At 54.4% G+C, this 20839-nt stretch overlaps 1 protein-coding gene across 1 annotated transcript; it reads left to right on the top strand.

The window, feature by feature from the left end:
- Positions 1 to 267: 267 nt before the first annotated feature.
- Positions 268 to 12511, top strand: INKA2 (inka box actin regulator 2). The gene is made up of 2 exons (XM_079910266.1): positions 268 to 470; positions 10957 to 12511. Exons 1-2 carry the CDS (start codon positions 414 to 416, stop codon positions 11797 to 11799), a joined length of 900 nt encoding a protein of 299 aa, XP_079766392.1. The 5' UTR covers positions 268 to 413; the 3' UTR covers positions 11800 to 12511.
- The last annotated feature ends 8328 nt before the right edge of the window (positions 12512 to 20839 follow it).

The raw sequence follows: 20839 nt of genomic DNA, 5'->3' as shown, positions 1-20839 counted from the left end.
TGTTGGGGGACGTCGGTACAGTCTGGCGTCACGATATACCCCGCCGCACCGGCCAGGACCAGGTAGGTGTCCCCCATGTCAGCCCCCCAGGAGCGGAGGCCCTCGCCTGGTGCACCCACCCACTCCAGGGCCCATCCACTGCAGCCCAGCCCGCGCCCCCCGTGCGTTCTTCTCATTGGCTGAAGGCATCCCTCCTGCATTCTCATAGGCTGTCCCACTTTTCCCTCCGCCCCCAGCACGGACTGCACGCCGCGAGTAGCCGGGAAGCGGCTCCAAGTCCGGACCTGGGAGCAGAGGCTCGGCTCGGCGCTGCGAGAAGCGCGGGGGCCGCGAGCCGGCCGAGCGCGGTTTCGGTGGGACCGGTGTTCCCATCCTGGGACTCTCTCGTGGAGCCGAGCTCGGCCAATAGGCGCATGAGGAAGAAGAGCAGGGAAATGGACTGCTATTTGCGCCGCCTCAAACAGGAGCTGGTAAGAGCGGAGCGGGAGCCGGGGGCTGGGAGGGCTGCTCCGCCACGACGGGTACCTGGCCTCCGCCAGGACCCCGGGACCGCGACGCGCGCGGGGCCGAGGCCCAGAGAGGAGAGGAGGGCACACGGCGAGCAGGCGGAGGACAGGGCCTGTCCTGAGGAAAAGGGGCCCCGTGGAAACTTGGAGCAGAGACTTGTGTGAGAGGGAGGCAGGCACGAACGAGTGAGAGAGACGGAGGGAGCCAAGCAAGTCCAGACCGAAATGTGCCCAGAGACCCGAGGGAGCAAAGAGGGCTCACCCGAGACGCGGTGGGACCCGGGCGCCCGCACGGAAAGAGCGGAACGCGGCTGCCGGGCAGCTGGGGCTGCGCGGGGCGCCGGGAGGAGGGTGCGTGGCCCCAGCCCTGCGCGGGGCAGGAGGTCGGCCAGGGACTGCTCGTTCGAGGGGAGCTGGCACCTCCGGGCACCCCCCCAGCTGTGGCGGCCGGGCTTGGCAGGGCTGGCGCGGCTGCAGGGGCAGGCCCTGCCGGCTGTCTGCCCGGACTTGCCTGCCAGCGGGGAGGGGGCTGGCAGCTGGACCGGCGGGGGCGGGCCCGGCGCGGGAGGACGGGCGCCGCCTGGCAGCTCGCGAGCGGGAGTGCGGAGGCCCAGCCAGATGTCAGGGGTCTGGGCTGGGGGAAAGAGGAGGGAACGTGCAGAGGCCGGGGTGCGGGGGCCGGGAGAAGTGGCACAGTCTCGGGGTCGGGGGGTGGGCGGCGGGGCGTGGAAATCGCCCAAGTGGGGAGAGTGGCTTCTGCCGAAACTCTGTTGTGGGAGGCGCATTGCTTCTTACTGACTTAATATCCCTCCCCCTCCCACCTGCCACCTCTCTTGTTCTACCCACCACGAGAATTCAGACAGATATTATGCACGTCCCCCACCTGGGCCGCCACAGCCGTCTCTGTCAACCAGGCTCTCCTGGGGCTTTGCCTCCGCCTCCTTTTGTCCCTTTTAGTTTGTTTCTCTTGGAGTCGACCTCTTTTCGGTCTCACTTTTCTCCCCTCTTTCTTCTTGCTTTTCAGGGCCAGGGGCACCCAGGCTGACAACAGCAGACCTGGATCCAAAAAGTGCCAGCCCATGGCTCTCCAGATTCCATGACAGCCTCTCCCACTCCTGCCTGCAAACTGTCCACTCTTCCCGCTGGGGAGGGAGCTTGGCAGCTTTAACAGGGGCCAGCTTGAGGGGGAGGGGGAGCTTGTAGCAGCAGGTGTTCTCATTGATGTTTCCTGGTCAAGTGGCCCAGGCACTCTTTCTGTCTGTCCCACTCCGGGGCCTGCCTTCTCAGGTCAATGGTCACTTCTCTGGGACTTCCTCCCCAAGCCCTTTTGGTGGTGACACTCAGATGGGAACATTACCCAGAGGAATGCTTCTTAGATGAGGGACAGAAGAGTCTCCATCATGTCCTTTCCCATACTCATTTTCTCATGCTTTCCATGTCAGTTTGGGATGGCTGGCTCCAGCCCACACATAATTCTGACTTGTCCCATTCACTTGTCCAATACCAGAAGGAAAGGTCAAGGTCGCCACAGATAACGTCTGAAGTCCAAGGGCCATGTTGAGAAAAGAATCTAACAGAATCCTCTTTTTTTTGCTTGGAATCTGGGACCACACCACCCACCTCCGGATCTGCCTTAATAGAGGGTTTGTGGGTGTTCCTGGCACGGGCTTGAATTTTAAAATCCTACTGATTTGCATTTTTTACAGCACCTTAGGTGGGAGGTGGTGAGGGGGGGCGAAGACAGTCTGTGGACGCCGGGAGAATAAAAAAGGCAATAGGAATCTGCACGGAGCTGAGCTCCAGGTCTTGATTTGCACGCTCTCCTGCCAAGGACTTGAGCCCCAGTCCCCGGAAGGAGGAAGGGGAGAGGCTGAAGTCACCCAGCTCCCCATTAGCTTTCATTTGGCCCTTTGTCTGAACAGCTTCAGCCTTTGACTCTCTTGGAGAGGAAGCCAAATGCCTGGCCTGGGGCCCAGAATGACACTCAGATGGGAGAGCTCTGCACCCTCCCTCCACCCATGGTGTTCCGCCCCCTCCCCAGTGCCAGTCTGCCCAGAAAGGAGACAGAGCAGAGTGACAGGCAGAGCTATTAGAGTCTTGTTCACTCCCTGACGCCTCAGCCCAGGGCTTAGGCAGAGCCAGATCTCAGTGACTCTGTTTTCCCAATGGAGTGAAGGAGAAGGTGGAGCTGAGTTAGCTCAGGCTCAGCCTTTTGGCTCCTCTAAGGACTTTGGGGTTTGAAGTCACCGCAGCTTGGTTGTGCCTGGGTTAGGAAGGTGTTGGCTTGTTTATCCCCTGGGTCTGCAATGGGGTGGGAAAGGCTTATAGTCAGTATGTGTCATGAGCTTGAAGTGTGTGTGTGTGTGTGTGTGTGTGTGTGTGTGTGTGTGTGTGTGTGTGTGTGTGTGTGTTCATCCCAGGCAGAATCTTCCCTGCCACCCAGGAGGACTGTGTGGTGCTTGGCTTTGCCCTAAGTTAGTGTGTGCCCAGGAATGGCACTCACGTAATACTAGTCAAGTTCTACATTCATTTATGCCGTTAAATTCCCTTCAAGAAGCATACGTCCTACAGACACTGTGGTTTAAGGCTGCTGGAAAAAGAAACATCAAGGAGTTGTGAAATTTTCTTTGTCGAGGGTGTTGTGCACTCCTCTCCTGCCTCCTGGTCCTGCCCTTGGCCCAGAAAATCTAGACAAGAAGAGTCTGATCTTGAAAACCAAAGTAGCAGATTTCCCAATTTCCTGAAGCAGAAAATTTGCATTGTCACAAGTGAGCACTGGAGGGACGCTGAGAATTTGGGGATCCTGGCTCAATTAGGTTGATGTCTGGAGAACTGGCCCTTCTCCCCTGTTTGGAAGAGGACAGGGATCTGGTTTCAGGGCTGAAATGTAGCAGGAGAGTAGCAGCAGCTGACACACTTCTTCCTAAGGATGAGGGGATCAGGGCTGCAACTACTCAGTAGGGAATATATCTCTCCCCCCTCCAGCAGCCAAAGAGGGGCCCTGCCTGAACACAGGCCTTGGGACCAGCTGTTCCTTATACACTGCTCCCTTGAGGGCTTCCAACAAATGGGGTAGACATAGGCACACAGAGGAAGCAGATGTAAGATGCTCACAGGGTGTTGCTCATGAGTTCAGATCAGTGTAGAGCAAACAGAGTGCATAAAGGCTGAGTAAAGTACAGCCAGGGTGGGAAGGCTTCCTGGAGGAGGAAGAGGTTGATGGAACCAGCTCCTTTAATGTCGATCCTAGCTGAGGCCTGGTGAAGCAGCAGAGAGACTTCTCTCAGGCTGGGGAAGGTCCTTCTAGAACAACTTGGTGTTCCTAGAAGGCAATTATCTAGCCACTAGTGGCCACAAGTTCAGGAGATTCTGGTACATGGAGGAGGACCAGAGCATAAAGACAAAATAAGGAGGAAATAAGAAGGTGATAGAGGAGGTACATTAGGAACAGCCTTCAGCTCTTGGGGCAAAAGAGCAAGTTTCCTGAGGCAGAAAAAAGCTTCTGCAAAGGATCTCATAATGTGGTCTCCCTTGATGTTTAGAGCTAGAGTGAAGAGGACTTTGCTGGGGTGTGCTGTAGTCAGTGGGAAGAGCATGGAGCACAGGATTTGGGGTCAGACCAACCTGAACTCAAAACCTGGCTCTGTGTGACCCTGGCAGATTATTTGACGTCTCTGTTCCTTAGCTTTCTCATCCGTAAAATGGGCTTTTAAAAGTACCTACTTTATACAGCTACTGTGAAGATTATGTCAAGTGCCTCCCCAGCTGTATGTCCCTAGCACATAACACAGTACCTAATGTGTTGTAAGCACTTGGTAAACTCACAGTGATGAACTGATCAGACTGGTGTGCATGTGTCATTCGTTCACAGAACACACTTATTGAGTTCGTACTATGTTTAAAGCACTTTGCCAGGCACTAGTACTTTGGTTACAAATATAAACAGACACCGATCCTGCTTTCAGGAAACTTAGAGTTTAATGGGAGTGATAATAATAACAACATATATTGATGTTAACAGTTACTGATATGCCAGATATCTCAGGTATTATGTCAGTTGCCAAAGCAACACTAAGAAGTTGCACTTCCATTATTCCCATTTTATAAATGGGACATGGGGAGGTTAAGTGGCTTGGCCAAGGTATAGAGCTGATAAGTGGCAGAACTACGATTCAAACCCAGCCAGTCTGACTGCAGATCTCACACTCTTCGCCAGTATATGCATGCGAATGTCTTGTATAGAAACGGAGGATACGTACTAGATGAGAGGCACACATTCAGTGCTCTGAGAGGGAGGAATTACCTCCAGCTAGGGGATCAGGGAAGGCCTCATGGAAGTGGTAGCATTTGAACCACACCTCGAGGGATAAATAGGGATGGGAGCAGGAGAAAAAGAGCATTTCAGGCAGATGATGAAACGACATGACCAAAACGTGCAGAGATGGAAGTAATGGGGGTGTTTGAAGACTGTCTAGAGGGGACATTTGAAGACTCACTGGATTATGGCTAGAACACAGGGTATATGCAGAAAAAGAGTGGGCAACAGGGCTGAAAGAGCTGTTGAGAGCAGAAGAGGGGGTGGGGTTGAATGCCATGCTGAAGAGTCTGACCTTTTCCATATGCATTTCCGAGCAGCGTGGTTAGAGACGTGCCCTGGGATCTAGGAGGTGGTTGGGGTGGGGATGGGGGGAGGGAGGAAATTGAGGCGGGAAGATGAGGTAGAAGGTTATTACAAGAGTCCACACAGGAGAGTATGAAGGCCTGAATCAGAAAGGAGAAAAAGAAGGTAACCCTTTGAGGTCCCTTGGATGCCCAAGGAACTTGGTTCACTGGCTGCCTTGGAGAGGGGCTAAAGCTGGACAGGGGAGAGGTGAGGCTGAGAGGCAAGCCCCCTGCAGGGGCGAGACTGGGCCCCTCTCTCCGTCTGTCTGCCTCTTGCCCAAGCACATGGCCCCCCGTAGACTGTTCGGTTGGGAGAGTGGGCTCATCCGTCTCACACTCCCTCCTTTCTTTACCCTCCTCCCTCCTCCGGCTCTTGGCACAGTTTCTACCTTACCTTCCTGTTGAGAGTTCCAGCCAAGAGCAGGGGGCTGTGAAGGTCCCTATTCACGGAGCTGGAGAATGGGCCACTTGGCAAAAGCTGGGCTTTTCCCATTTCCGGCCCTGAACCTCCTTCTAGCTTCCAGTGGGGCTGAAAGGAACTGTGTGGGGATCTTGTGAGTAATGGGGGTGGGGGGAGCGAGGCAGGGCACACTGCCAGGTCCATGGGCAAAGCTGGAGCCTGTGTCAAAGGATTCTGGCTGAGCTGGGAGAGGGCGTGAGATGGATGGATGGAGGGCACAGCTGTGGGATCAGTCAGGGGCCTAGGAGAGGGCTTGGGAAGGTTGCCGAGGATGCTGGTGTCACATTTTCCCATCCTTACTCCTCCCAAACCACAAAGGGCCCAGCGAGTGCCATGGAGGGGAGCTGTCCATGGGCAGCTGAGCCCTCACCACCCCGCGGAGGGCTCAGGGCTGGAGGGCCAGGATGGTGGGGTTTGGCTTCCCAGCAAGCATCTTCCCCCTTCAGATGAGTCAGTGAAGAAACACCTTCAGTGGAAGTGAACCGAATTGGGTCTTGGAGTCCCTCCACGACTTCATGTTCTTCCTCCCTATGTGATGATAATTGCCCTCGCACGTCCCACTGACTATCCTGGTTTCTTCTCACAACAATCCCATGAGGCTGAAGATTCAGTCAGGGATTATGATGACATGGAAAGCTCACTGGCCTGGAGTCAGAGGGCCAGGCATGGGGTCCCAGTCCTGCCACTAATCCACCTCGGAACCTCAGGCAATAGATCTGTGTTTCCACTGGCGGTGCTCAAGATGACATCAGGTGATACTCAGACGAAAAGCTTAGTTTCGATGGATAGATGGATAGATAGATAGGAAGCGTTACCATCTGTTTATGGCAAGTGATATACATTTCATATAAGTTTCCATATAAATCCATTAATTTATATAAACAGATTTAAGTAAAATATTAAGTAGGAGACTAGGTCATATATAGATATGGTGAAATCATCAAGGAAAGTCTAGGGAAGTGTGTTTAGGAAACACTGAGGGAGAAAACGAACCTCTCAGCTCCCTAGCTTCCTAATCCATTAAGTGGGGTAACTCCAACTGCCTCGTCAGACTCCCGGAGCAATTGTGGGCATCAGACGAGGTCATGTAGAAGACAGAGCCAGTGCTACACACGTGTGAGGGGTTATCATTTCACAGTCAGAATCCGAAGCACAAAAGGCTGGTGAATCTGCCCCATGTGGAGTGGCCGAGTTAGTCAGCTGGAGGGGGCCAGGTCTCCACAGGACGGCATGGGGCACTTCACAAACCCGAGGAGGGTGCCCGGGGGCATCCAGCTCCACCACAGGGAGGAAGCCAGGGGCTGGTTTAGATTGCAGTGGGAGAGATTAAAGTTTGACAGGAAGAAAATGTTTAGAATGAGACATTTGGAGGCCCAGAAGATGCTGGGCGTGGGAGATGGGCTGTGGGGTGGGGTGGATGCAAGGAGGGTGGTGAGACCTTTCTCAGAAAGGGTTCGCACAGCCGTCTCTAGGATACGCTTATCACGGGTGTTGTGCTTGGCGGTGGAGCAGGCTAGCTCTGTGCCTGTGTGCACACGTGTGTGTACAAGCGTGTGTGAGTGTGTGTGAGCTGGGGTGGAGGATGACGGTAGTGCCTGTTAGAGCCATTCCCACTCAAACGAATCAGAACTAATTAGGCCTTCTTGTGACTTTTCCACCTGAGCCCTGAGGGCAGGTTGGGTATGACTTGGCACCGTCCCGAGGCACTGGGAGGCCAGAGAGGAGCTCATCACCTACAGCATGGGACTTAGTGTTCGTTTCTAGCTCGGGACTTTCTCAGGTTTGGCGCCTCTCCTTTACGCCCACCCCACGTTGCTCTCTCTTCTCCCTCTCGGCCAGAGAAACCTTGGGATCTGAGCGGGTCCCACGCTCTGGGGAAGACAGCAGCCTGCCCTCTGGCTCTTTCTCCTTGGGTGACATCACTCCCCCCGGGCTGGGAAAGGCAGCTCGCTTCTCCGTCAGGCGCCCCAGCCGATGCTCCTGCCTCCCCACTCCCTGGCCTCCCTGTTTCCCACACTCGGGCTTCCTTCTTCCATCCTCAGCCCCCTCACAGCTGCCTTCTTGCCCTCCAAGGTCAGCGCTCTGTGGCTGGCTGACCGAATCTGGCTGGACCGTGGGCAGGAGGATGTGAGGCTTCCCTTTTCCTTCCTCTGTGTGGTGCCAGGGTGGGAAAAGGGACCAGACGAGACGTTTCTCCTCAATCAGACCAGACAGGTGAACGGAATCCTATCACTACTGCGTGTTCAGGTTCACTGAGGAAGAAATGTTCTGGAAGTTCTCAGGAAGTCTTAAGATAACAGCCAAACTCCACCTGTAGGCCACGCATAAACACACATTACCTCATCTCGTCTGTCCAAAGTTGGACCAGGCAGGAACTCTTATTCCCATTTTAAAGAATGGAGAAATTGGAGTTCCCTGGCGGTCTAGTGGTTCGTAGGATGCAGCACGTTCACTGAAGTGGCCCAGATTCAATCCCTGGTGGGGGAACTAAGATCCCGCAAGCCGCGCAGGGTGGCCAAAAAAAGCAAGAATGGAGAAATTAAAAAACAGAAAATTTAAATAGCTTGCTCAGATCACACAGCTATTACATGGCAGAGCTGGGATTTGAACCCTGTTCCGTTTGTCTCCAGAACCCAAGATCTTAACCAATGCACTGTCATTTTCCATAGGCCTGCAACTTCAGCTCTTATTTACTTAAATGGGGCCTCTGTTTTACGGGCATCCCTGAATTCATACATACCCACACATTCGTTCTCACTTTAAAAAGGTAGAAAATGTCAGCATTATTTCTTAAGGATTTTTCCATACTGGAAGGGATTGAATGGGGTCATTTCATTCCTCCCACCGCCTCTGACCTGGACTGTGTTTAGCCTTCTGGAAGGAAGCTGGCAAGCTCCGACTCTGTGCCTCTTGGTGAAATGAAACCTTGAGAAAGGTTCCTGACCCTTCCTCCCTGGGTAGTGACTTACTGAGGGCAGCAAGCAATTTGGGGTGCTCAGTGGTACTCAGTGTATGTTTTATGGATATGTAGTAAGTGCAGAGGTGCTAGCTGGGCTCTGGGGCAACACAATGATGTGTAGATCTCAGTCCCTGCCCCCAAGAAGTAGATGCTCAATGAATGTTTCATCAGTGACCCAGCACTTAAATGCACAGCGGAGCTGTGAGTAGCAGGACGACAGGGAAGAGCGTTTTAAGTATCACAGAAGAGGTTCTGATGGGAGTGTGGGGTGTATATGGGAGTGGATTATGCTTCTGAGTGGCGAGTGACAGGGTCGGAGGTGTGTGTCGGGAAGCCTGATTTGGTGGCCTGCAAGGAGGCTTCTGCAGCATTGCAGGGGGTAGAAGGGCAGATGTGCAGCATCTGGGGACAAGAACGGCCAGTGGGGTGGGAAAGCCAATTATGACCCTGAGGTTCCAGGTTGGGGTGAGTGGTATGAGGCAGGGGGCAGAAATAGGAGAGTCGGTGCAGCAGTTTGCCGGGAAGGGACCTTGAGGAGTTTGGTTTGGGGCTCAGAGTCTCCTGACTCTGCTCTGGGTCTTCCAGTTGTGGCTGAGCTGCCTCCAGAAGGAAGGGGTCAGGAAGGTAGAAGCCAAAGAGGCCAGAGCAGGGGGCCGTCAGCAAGCGTGGCCACGCCACAGGCTGTGTCTCCTGCTGCTGCTGCTGCCACTCAAATGGAGCATGCTTGCCCAGCAGCCTGGCAAACCCCAGGCCGTGAGGCCCCGAGCCACCACTTCTTCTTGCTCTTTCTTGGGGAAGGTGCAGAGTGGGGGCAATCCTACACTCAGCAACGGCTTCCTTGCCCTCAGCGACAGTCAGTCCACTGTCTGTTAGCACTGCTGGCTCAGGAGAGCCTGGGCTGGCCCCTAACCCCCACCAAAGCCCGAGCTGGCAGGGGAGGGTGTGACCCTAAAGCCTGAGAGGGTCAGCTGCCAGCACAGCGCTGCAGAGCCTCTGCGCCTGCCCTCCCAGGCCCTGCACCCCTCCACCCTGTGGGCTTAGCTCTGTGCGTTAGGACAAGGCTGGGAGGTAAGATGATCCCGGTGGGTCTCTGGGGGGCTTAAGAAACAGATGGTCCCCTTGCCTGAGGTTTGCCGTTGTAACATGAGCAGATCTGGGGAGGGAGCTGGCGGAACCAAGGCAGCTTGGGCCCGGGGACGGGAACCTCGTGAATGTTATCAGACAAAGCATCCCCTGCCCAGCCTCCAAACTCGGCCCTCACCCAAGTCAATCTCTTAGCCCCTTCCAGCTGGCACCTGGGACTCGGGCCTTAGACACCCACAGAGGGGCTGGGGAACTGGCCCCCAGTGTCCCCACTCTTGGCTAGGACAGCGGAGCCAACTGGGCCAAGAAGGCAGGAAGAGCACTGGAGCCAAGTTTGAGAGCAGCTGAGAGGGGACAGGTGTTGGGAAGGGAGAGAAGGGCTGGGCAGAGCTGGGCAGGGGTCTCAGCAAACAGGAGCTTCGTGGCTCCTTATCTGTCTCCTGACCTGCCAGATGTGAACAGCAGTGAAAGGAAACCCCAGGCCTACCCTCCCTTTCTCTTAGGGAATCTGAGCCCCTCCTCTTCCCTAGCGTCCCTCTCAGCCCTCCTCCACTGCCCAGCCATCCTGAGGCAGTGCTTGGTGGTTAGGACGCTAGCATTGGGAGTGAGACGTCCTGTGTTTGAGTCCCAGCAGCGTGAGCCATGTGACCTTGGGCAAGTTACTTCACCCTCACCGTGGTTAACTCATACGTTAACATGAGAATTATAATACCAACCTCCTAGGGTTTATATAAGGATGCAATGAGGTGATGTGCACAGAATACTTAGCTCAACTCCTGTTACACGGTAACTGCTCACAAATTGTTATTGTCTTCATCATCCTCATCTCAGGGAGGCTCAGGAGAAGAGGGCACAGACACGAAGGACACAGGTGGCCACCGGAACTTTCTGTACCGTCAAACTGATCTCAGTGCCACCTCTTACCTTCTATGTAATCTTGAGCTAGTTCCTTATGTGCCTCAGTTTCCTCATCTGTAAAATAGGAACAATAATACTACCTCACAGAGTAGTTGGGGAGATTAAATATAGATTAATTACACATATGCATATATGTATACATATATGTAGCTCAGGACGGTGCTGTCTTAGCAAGTCAGCTGCCATTAATAGTATTTCCTTTATCCAGCCATATCCGTGTCAAAATTCCTCCTCTCCCAGCCCTGATTTGCACTGTACTAGGCTGTACAGAGATGGGGTCAGTGGCAGGCCGGAATGACCCTGGAGGTGTGTGTTTGGGGAACAGCCCTTCCCCCTGGCTCACAGGCCCTGTGCTCTCTCCCCTGCAGATGTCCATGAAGGAAGTGGGCGATGGCTTGCAGGATCAGATGAACTGCATGATGGGGGCGCTGCAAGAACTGAAGCTCCTGCAGGTACAGACAGCACTGGAGCAGCTGGAGATCTCTGGAGGGGGTCCTGCCCCAGGCTGCCCTGAAAGCCCCCGGACGCAGCTGGAGCCCCCTCAGTGGGAGGCTGGCAGCGGTCCTGCCAGGCCTGCGGGCTGCTCCCCCTCCAGCCAGCCCACTCTGGGCAGCAGCGCCAAGCTTCCATCTCCTAGGAGTGTGTGTGGGAGGGATCTAGCTCCCCCGCCCAGGACACGGCTGCCAGAGCACCAAAGCTGTGCCCAGCGGGGGCCAGAGCTGGTGGAACCGGATGACTGGACCTCCACGTTGATGTCCCGGGGCCGGAATCGACAGCCTCTGGTGTTAGGTGACAACGTTTTTGCGGACCTGGTGGGCAACTGGCTGGACTTGCCGGAACTGGAGAAGGGTGGGGAGAAGGGTGAGACCCGGGAGGCAGGAGCCCCCAAAGGAGGGAGGGGCCCGCCGCGGGAGCTGGGCCGCAGGTTTGCCCTAACAGCAAACATCTTTAGGAAGTTCTTGCGTAGTGTGCGGCCTGACCGTGACCGGCTGCTGAAGGAGAAACCAGGCTGGGTGACACCCACGGCCTCTGAGCCCAGAGCCGGACGCTTGCAGAAGGGCAAGAAGCGGGGCCATTCCAAGGGCTCTGGACATTGCCCCTTCCCAGGTGCCTCGGAGCCCAGACGAGGGGAGAATCCTTCCACCAGCTGCCCCAAGGCCCTGGAATCCTCACCCTCTGGCTTTGATGTTAACACAGCGGTTTGGGTCTGAATCCTAGAGGTAGAAATTTGACTGACCCAAAAGGGCCAGGTCCCAGTGCTGGGCCCCTGGGAAAGAGGCCAGGTGGTATGGCTTTCAAAAGCCTAACTCCAAGTCCCTTCCGCCGAGAAGGGAGGGAGAAGCAGCAGAAGGTCTGGAGCAGAGCTGTCAGGCCTGTAGTTGGGCGAGGCTGTACTAGGGGCTGGCTGGTGGGGGAGGCAAGAGTCCCTGGACAGAGAGAGAGAGAGAGAGAGAATGTGTGTGTGTGTTGCTTTGGGGCTGGAGGTGACAGCAGGAGAGGGGCAGGGGGAGAAGACCAGGAAATCCTTCTGACATGCCTTCACTGCCCCCAAAGACCTCAGTGTAACATTCTGCATGGATCGGGCACTGGGGCCACAGGTTCCCCAGAGACATCGCCAATAAAGACCTTGTTTCTCGTGTCCCCAGCCTCTTAACTGTTTGCTTCCTTGGCAAAGCGCTGCTCCAGGCACAGGTAGTAAAGCCTGGCCCTCCTGGGAGTGGGAGCAGAGAGGCAAATTCCCACCCCCTTCTGTTGCCCTTGAGATTTCAGCCCATCCCTGGACCCTGAGAAACGGCTGACTAAGGAGTGTGTATAAGGAGTGCTTGGGGAAGCCCCAAGCCTTTCCAGAAGCACAGGAAAGGAAAGCTACTATTTGTATAGCACGTTAAACGTCTGAAAGCCTTTTCATATCCATCATCTCCTTCGTAAATGGGCGAGAAAGGCAGGTATTATCCCCATTTTCCAGATGAGGAAGTAAGCCTGGATGTGCTACCTGTCCAAGTACAGGCCGCAGGCAGGGGCTGACTGAAGAACAGACGCCGGGCCCTGGAATCACACACACTCCTTCCCCAACACCCTGTCTCCAGCTCAGAACCTCCACCCAGGGCACAAGAACATGTGAATTCACCAGTGAGGCAAGGTGAGCCAAGAAGAAATACGCACTCATTTTAAAATGCCTTTGGCCTCATCTTCCCACCTTGTCCAGGACAACCCAGGGTGGAGGGGCAGCAGCTCAGCTCCGGCACCCGTGGCTACACCTAAAGCCGTGCTGGGCACGTGGCCCGGAGAGCAACGCTGCCAGATCCAGGGCCCGCCTGCCTGTCCCGCCCACCCTGGCAGGGAACGCCCACTGGCTGGGAAAAGACAATGCGGGTCCCTGTTTGGGCCGAGCCTGACCAGCAGGGCAATCCGTTTCTCCTCCCTCACCTCCTCCTGGCTGAACTCCCCTCTGCCTGATGGGGAGTGACAGCTGCAATTAGAGGCAAGCCGCCTTCCCGCCCTCAGAGCATTTAATACCAAATTGTAGAGGAAAAAATAACAAGAAAGGCTCTTCCTGCATCCTGGACCCCTGGGGGCAGAGATGGAGGGAGGGGGCTTAGAGTGAACAGCCCCACAGCTCTAGTTGGGAAGCGATTAGGGTCACCCTCAAATTCCCACACAGTCAAATGGTGGACGTGTAGTTTTCGGTGGCAGAAGCTACAAGAGGAAAGGTGCTTATTAATTTTTGTGTGTGTGTGTGTGCGTGCACAATGGCTATTGGCCAGGCAGTGTGCACACGTCTTTCAAACTTCAAAATGACCCTAGAAGGTATTGTTAATACCTGGTAATTCAGTGGAGGCTCTTAGGGGTCCTGTAAGCTGCCCATATGAGGTTACTAGCAAATGAAAGAAACAGGATTTGAAACAGAGGGATGTCTGGCTCCAAAGCCTGTACTTTCCTCGTGTCTCCCTGGAGTTTACCAACCGAACTAGCCCTTTCTGGAGGAGGAAGCCCCTGCCCATCCTTCCTGTCTCCCCACAGAAATCTGAAATCCATCCTGGGTGAAGGCCCATCGGCTGTGGCTGCCTTGGGTGGTGGAGTGATGTGTGTGTGTGTGTGCACACGTGTAGAATGTGTGTGTGTGAAGATCCCACCTACTGAATCGCCGAGTCCGGAAAGGAGGGAGCCATGGGCTGCTGGATGGGGGAGAAGCTACCCAGCAGTTATTCAAGAAGGCACCAGCTCCGAGTCAGGAATGATCCTACAGGAAACCAGGTCACCTCCTGGCCATTCATCTGTGACGCATCAGTTTTGTGGACAGTCATTGCGATTCAGACCAACTGAAGAAAACTTTCTGAACACTTCCCAGTGCCAGGCGTTGTGATAGGAACTAAGAACAGAGCAATGACAAGGACCCAGTTCCTGACTCAAGGGGTCCAGTAGGAAGAAAGAAGAAACTCTTAACCCAAAGGTTGGCCAGAAGGGATCCAAGGGAATGAAAACTCACTGCAACTTGGGCCAGAACAAAACAATGAGTGACACATGCTGCCACAAAATTCACAGGTGTTGGGCACTGCCTGCTTCGTGCTCTTATTTCCTTCTTACCACATTCGGGAAATAGCTGCTGTTACTCCTATTTCACATGGAGAGGCTCAGAGAAGTTTAGCAACTTGCCGAGGGTCCCAGTGCCAGAGCTGGGATTGAAATAGTTCCAGCTGACTTGCAGGCTTGCGCTTTTCACACCGCCCCACAAACTGTCCATATTTACTCCAAAGCCAAGTCAAGAGGAACAACAACAAAACCCATCCTCCCCGCATTATCCACGCATGGAGAATAAATGGAATGCTGGCTGCCAGTGGCGGAATTTTGCCCGGGTCTTGACAGGGCTGATGTAGTGCCCCGTCCCGTGCTTTGATGATGAAGGATTAGGGCCAATTCATGTGTGTCCCCCCACCCCCATTATTTTTCCTTCTCCGTCCCCTTTTGGGCTCCTGCCGGGAAAATGATGGAGACTATTTTACTGACGCTGAGGGGAGAGGTGAATGGGAATGCGTGCGGCCTAAGTGATACAGGAATGTGGGGGGGGGGGGAGCCATGTGTGAGGGGAAGTAGTGGAAGGAAGCTGAGAGAAATTGACAGCTTAATGCTGCCCCTGGGGCTCATTTTATGGTTAATTAGGACATGCAAATAAGCTGGAAGTTCATTTGATACCCTCCCTGGCATGGGGTCCGCCTCACACCTGGCCCACTTCCCTGGCAGGTACCGGGGTCCCCTGATTGGCTCAGGCATCTGCTCAGGACCCCACCTGCTTCTCTGTGGCCCTGAGACCAGAGTGTGTCTGTAGGTGATCCCTGGCCACAAGCAGGAACTAGAAGAGTCCCTGTGGCCGGAGGGCCTGCCTAGTCCCCTTCCTTTCTCTTCCCATCCCTTCAGCCCTGGGACCCCTCTTTCCCAGAGGGTCCCTCTTCCTCAAGCACTTCCACTGCACCACCCCTCAGGTGGAGAGCCGAACTCAAACTTGCCCCGAGGACCAGAGACCTGGCTCAGCTCTGTCCCCGCCACGTGGCCCTGTTCCGCAGAGCGCTGTGGCAAGCGGGGGCGCCCCCATCTTTCCCGAGTCACAGCAACACTTCCTACAGGGCCTCTCTAAAGCGGGAGCACAGCCTGTCTCTCGGCGGGTATCTGGCTCTCAGTGCCCGCCAGGTGCCTTCCCCAGCCAGGGCAGTCACAGCACTTCTGCCGGCACCCGGGCATGGGCACTGGATTCTGGAGCCAAACAGGATAGGAGACCCACTTGCCCGTCACTGTGTAAGCTAGAGTGGGTGGCTTAACCTCCCTGAGCCTCACTGTTCTTGGCGTGAAACGGTGAAAACACAGGGCTGCTGTGAGATGTGAAGGACGTGAGGCACCTCGGCCTCTAGAACCCAGCAGAAGCTCAGTATGTATCAGGTGAGCGACCATCCCTTCAGGCGCGGACCAAGTGACCCAGGGCCAAAAACACTGAAAGATCAAGAACAGCTTTCTCAGAGCCTTGGTCTCCTCTTCTGGCCCTATTACCTCACAGAACTGTAACCAGGATCAGAGAAGACAATAAGTGTGAACATGTTTTTGTACATTGTAAAAATATTACCCGGATGGGCTATTTGCCAAACGGCAAACAATTTACACTTTTCCGTGGAAGGATATGTGTGTGCACGTGTGTAGGGGGCTGGGCACGGAGGGGCAGCAGCATAGGCTGAGCTCAGGAATGGTGCTTGAAGACCCCCCACTGCCTGAGGATGTGCTCTAGGGAGCACCCCCACCCCCGCCCGCTCCCTCACAGTAAACCCTCAGGGCCCGTGCATTCCTGGCAAGGACTAGAGAGGTGGACGAGCCAAGTTCTGATGGTTTTGAGGAGTCAGTGTCGCCACCCCACACTCTCACCCGCATCGCTCTCTGAAATCATCTTTTTACTGGTCAGAGAGAGGCCTCCAAGGAACAAAGAGGGAGGGAGCCCTTCTCGGGCACCTACTCCTCAACACAACACTTGGGGCAAAAATAATCTGGCAGGGAGCCATGACTGCACCTCACACTCCGCCTTTTCCCTGTATCTTGGCCAGGCTGGGCCCTGGGTCCGGGAGGGAGCAGGGTCTCTGACTCTCCACCAGGTCTCAGGCCACAGCTGCCGCGCTTCTGCTCCCTGGCTTCCACTCCACTGAATCCATTCCCTGTACGCCCCTCTGGACCCACCCCTCAAGACAGCCACCCTGTTCCGGGGGCACAGGAATCACTGCCAAAAATGCCCTCCTGCGTGCTCTGCACCTCCGGCAGAAGCCCACCACGACCCAGCTCTGGGCTCTCCGCCCTGCCCCCTAGTTCTTCCCACTGGCCGTGGTGGGGTGGGGGGCGGGTTCAGGCACAGCAGATGCCACCTGGTTTTGGGGGAGGTGCCCCCATCCAAGGGAAGAATCAGGTTTTGTTTCCCTGTTTCCCCCGCTCTGCACATGTTACTCCCCTGGCTGCTTTCCCTTTCCTCCTGTGCCTCCCCCTCAGGCCCCTTCCTCACCTCCCCCTGCCGACTGGAGGGCCCGCAGCTGCAAGGAAATGCTTCCTGGGCTCTGGGAGGACAGAGGAGGTGAAGGAAGTGTCTTCAAGATCCTGTGACTTCATCCTCATTGGGCCTGTCTTCCGTGGGTGTCTGGAGGCCCAGTCCTTCCCAACAGACCCCAATGGACTTTCTCAGGCTTACTTCTGGGCACTTCCCACCCCCCAACTTGACGCTCCAGGGAGGTGAGCACTTTGCTCCAAGCTTGGGGTTTTTATGCCTCTAGGTCTTTGCATTGCTGTTTCCCCACTGCCTCTGCCCGGCTGACCTGTTAACGCACCTTTCACTCTGCAGTTCAGAGGGCATCTCCTCTGCGAAGCCCTCTCCAGGGGCTTTATCTGTGCCTGTACCCAACCACAGGACTTACTTTGTAAGTCACCCTAGCAACTCCTCTCCCACCACTCCTGTACCTCCAGCACCGCGGAGCACAGGGCTCTCGACGTGACCTCCACTCCTCAGAGTGAACCCTCTGCTGAGCCCGGCTCCTGCATCTCCTGCTTTAGGCAAGACCAGCAGTCAAGGCCCCTCAGCTGCCTCCCCAGGCCCACTTCTCACTCAACTCCTCAGTCCACTCCCCTGGAGAGGGGAGCTGGGGCCAACATCACTTTCAAGAGAGTAAACTCCCCAACCTGAGCCCCCCTCCCCAAGCTGTTGTGTGTTGCCCTCTGTCTCTGGCCCGTTGCTTTGGCGTCTCCACCCTAGCTTTCCAGGCCAATCCTACTGTAACACGGGCTGTCTGAGGAGCCCTGGCCCTCCCCTCCCACCCAGCTCCCTGCCCCTGGCATGCTGTCATCCGGCCGCCCAGAGCTCAGGTCCTGCAGATGACCGCAGCCACTTGTCTTCCATGCCTGCTCAATCCCAGTGGCTCCCTCTTTCCATCCTGGAGGACATCGCTTTTACCCCAGCCTCCAAGTTTTATCCCCTTCTACTTGCTCCCTCCCAACAGGTCGTCCTGACCTGGCTCATCCCCTTGTCCTTTTTGGCAACAACATCTGGCCCCAGCCTTACCCTACCATAGGAGTTTTTCTTAACCTGCTTTGCCAGGGATCCCCGCCCCTGCTGGGGACATCGAGTCTGCTAGACTCTGCTTCCCCCATTGTGATTGTGGAGGGTCAGGGTGGGGCAAGGGGGAAGGAAGTTGAGAGCTGGGTGCTCAGCGCCTTCCCTCCCTCCAGCCCCACTACTGGCCACACTCCAGACATTGTCTCCCAGCAAGGCAGCATGCGTATCAGTCGTTTGTGTAGAAGTGGTGGGAAAGGGGAGGGTATCAGGCATAAAAAGTTTTCTAAAAGCAAGAAGTAGCAACATTTGGAGGTTCCTCCAAATGGTGTTCAAGTACAGCAACTGAAATCCCTGCATAGACTCTGCTCCTCAGGCAGAAGTGCCAAGGCTGGTGACTTCATCCCGGACGGCCACCAAGTAGTCACTCAAAGCCTCCTACGTGCACTGCCTAGGGACGGGCCTAGGGAGCTTCCTCCTCATCACAGGGAGCACCGGGCAGACTGACTCAAGCAGGTGTTAGAATCCCCGATCTGAGGTTCCAAGCATCTGTTCAAATAAGTCAATTTATATTCCAGAAAATACGGGGTTAGGGGACTGTATCAGTGATTTCAAAGGCCCGAAGAATTCCAAAGCTCCTGGTCTTGGCTTCGGGACCCTACAGGGAACATAGGGATCAAATATCTTCTTTAAACTTCTCCATTAAATGTATCCCCTCCCAGGCAAGGCAGACAGGGCCCAGTGCCTAATCCCACAATTCCAAGTCCTACTCTCCATAATGGGAAGACTGCATGCCTAGCATCACTTAACGCTGCTCCTTCAAACTCCCCAACCCACCCACCTAGAGATACTAGTGATGCAAAGGGCAAGGGAGACAGGGGCTACAGAAGTGTGGCTTGGCTTTCACCCGCAAGGGAAGGCCTGAATGATGGGGTCTTGGTGGGAAAGTTGGCACCTACCCAATAGGAGTGGATTAAGGGAAAGAGCCTTCTTAATCAAAATGGTAGATCCCCAGGGAAAGGAAGGGGCTGAAGGGCCAGAGGGGCTGCTGTCTCCTGCTGTGAAGTAACAGTAAAGAAAGGAAAACTTGGGAGGGTGTGAAGGTGGGAACTAATTACCCACCCTGTAGGTACCAAAGGGTCTGAGGGGAGAATTATGTCAAGTGAAGCAGAGGAATACAGAGCAAAAAAAAAAGCCTTTTCTCTTAAATCCTCCCTAACATCTTGGAGTGCCAAAGTGTTAATGCTGGTTCCCTTCTAAACGGAGCGTGTGTTTGGGAATGATCACAACGATAAGCCTCAGAGATCATCGTCATTAGAGACAGAGGGAAAATGGAGTGCGATATGAAGCCCGGGAAGACCACTAGAATCCGTGAGGAGTAGACCTTATGACCTCGTAATCGCCAATCCTCCTCACTTCTGAAATCCCCCCAGCCCTGTCCTCTCCAAGTCTCACCCAGATGATGCTATGCGCTTGTTATTTGCTTAGCTCAACCTACTAGTTGCTGACTTCTTGTTTCAAGGCCTGTCATGATAGGGCTCCAGCCTCTTCTCTCCACATTAACACCAACTGAAACTAGATCACTCCTGGTTCCTGTTTCCTGCGCTTGCTTTTTCCTGCAATCTGCCTGTAACACCTGTTGAAAATTCCACCCTTTAAAGCCTGGTTCAACTCCCCTCTCTGGAAGCATTTCAGATCTCCCAGAACAGAAAGCATCTGTCTCTTCTGTCTCATGCTACTTTGCTTAAAACTTCTTCATGGTACCTTTTATTAGTTCTTTGTAACCTACCAGTTTCTATCCCACATACTGTTTGCCTTCTGCCACTGTAGCCGCCCATGCTCCTATCTGGGTCAGCTTCTTCCCTTACACGCCTCCTCAGTGGACCACTCCTATTAGCACACAAACATGCACTGTTTCATCCAGCTCAACAGTAATCCATGCCTGACATCTCCACTGTCTTTCTTTCTGTTTTCTCCTACACCTACTCCAGACACTGTCCCCTACCACTCCACTGACAGCCCGTCAAGGTCACCAGTGACCTCCGTGTTCTCCTTTGCTAATTCTTCGTCTCCCAACCTCATGACAGAATCCTTGGATCGCTTCTGTCTATACTCAACCCTGGTGATCCTATTCAGCTTCATGTTCTTAAATATTAAATGTAAGCCTCCTGTCCAGACCTCTTCCTCTGAATTCCAGACTCATATCCAACCACCTATCGTACAACTCTAGAATGTGACACACTTTTCACACTTAGTATGTTCAAAGTCGAATTCCTGACCCCCTCCCTCTGCCCCTTCCAAACTCGCTCCTGTCATAATCTTCACTACCTTACTGGCCAAAAATCTTGGAGTCATCTTTGACTCTCTCTCTCTCTCTCTCTCACTCACACACACACACACTCACTCTCTCTCTCTCCATGTGTCAGCATTTCCTGTTGGCTCCACTTTCCTACCTGATTATTCAGTACCCTAACTGGCCTCTCTGCTTCCATCCTGGGCCCTCTATAGGCTATTCCTAAATAGTATTCCTTATGGTAGGCCGAGTCAGACCATGTTTTATCCTCTGCCAAAAGCTCTTTCGTGGACTCCACTCAGTAAATGCGGAAGGAAGTGTCTTCCCCCATCCCACTACCTCTCTGTTACCTCCTATTACTCTCCTCCTTGATCCCTCTGCTCCAGCCACACTGGCCTCCTTGCTGATCCTTCAACACACCAGGCATATGTCCACCTTATGGCATCTGCAGACCCTTCCCACTGCATGGAAGGCTGTGCTTTCCCCCAGGCAGGTGTATGGGCTACATATTTCCAATATTTATGCAAGAGCAACTTCAGTGAAACCTAAACCTGTGACCCACTACCACCACATTCCTTCTGCCCAGCACTCTTGCCCCTTTACACTGCTTAACTCTTCTGCATAGTACACACACACACACACACACACACACACACACACACACACACACACACACACAGCTTTTGCCACTTGCCAGAAACTCCACGAGGGAAGGGATGAAGGGATTTTGGTTTGTATTATTCCCCGATGTAGCCCCAACACGCAGACCAGCACCTGGCATACAGTAGAGGCACAATAACTATTTGCTGGTAGGCCTATAAGGATCATGCCTTGTTCTGCTTTGTAAGCCCTACAAGAACTTTTACATGGTTAAAAGTAGGCACAAGAACTTGCA

This window comes from Stenella coeruleoalba (assembly GCF_951394435.1).
Source record: "Stenella coeruleoalba genome assembly, chromosome: 1".
NCBI classification, from domain to species: Eukaryota; Metazoa; Chordata; class Mammalia; order Artiodactyla; family Delphinidae; genus Stenella; species Stenella coeruleoalba.
This window is presented reverse-complemented; position numbering and strand designations above follow the sequence as displayed.

Coding starts and splice junctions, on each gene's coding strand:
- INKA2 (XM_079910266.1), top strand. CDS start 414: ATGAGGAAGAAGAGCAGGGAAATGGACTGCTATTTGCGCCGCCTCAAA. Junction 471..10,956: donor GCCGCCTCAAACAGGAGCTG/GTAAGAGCGGAG, acceptor TCTCCCCTGCAG/ATGTCCATGAAGGAAGTGGG.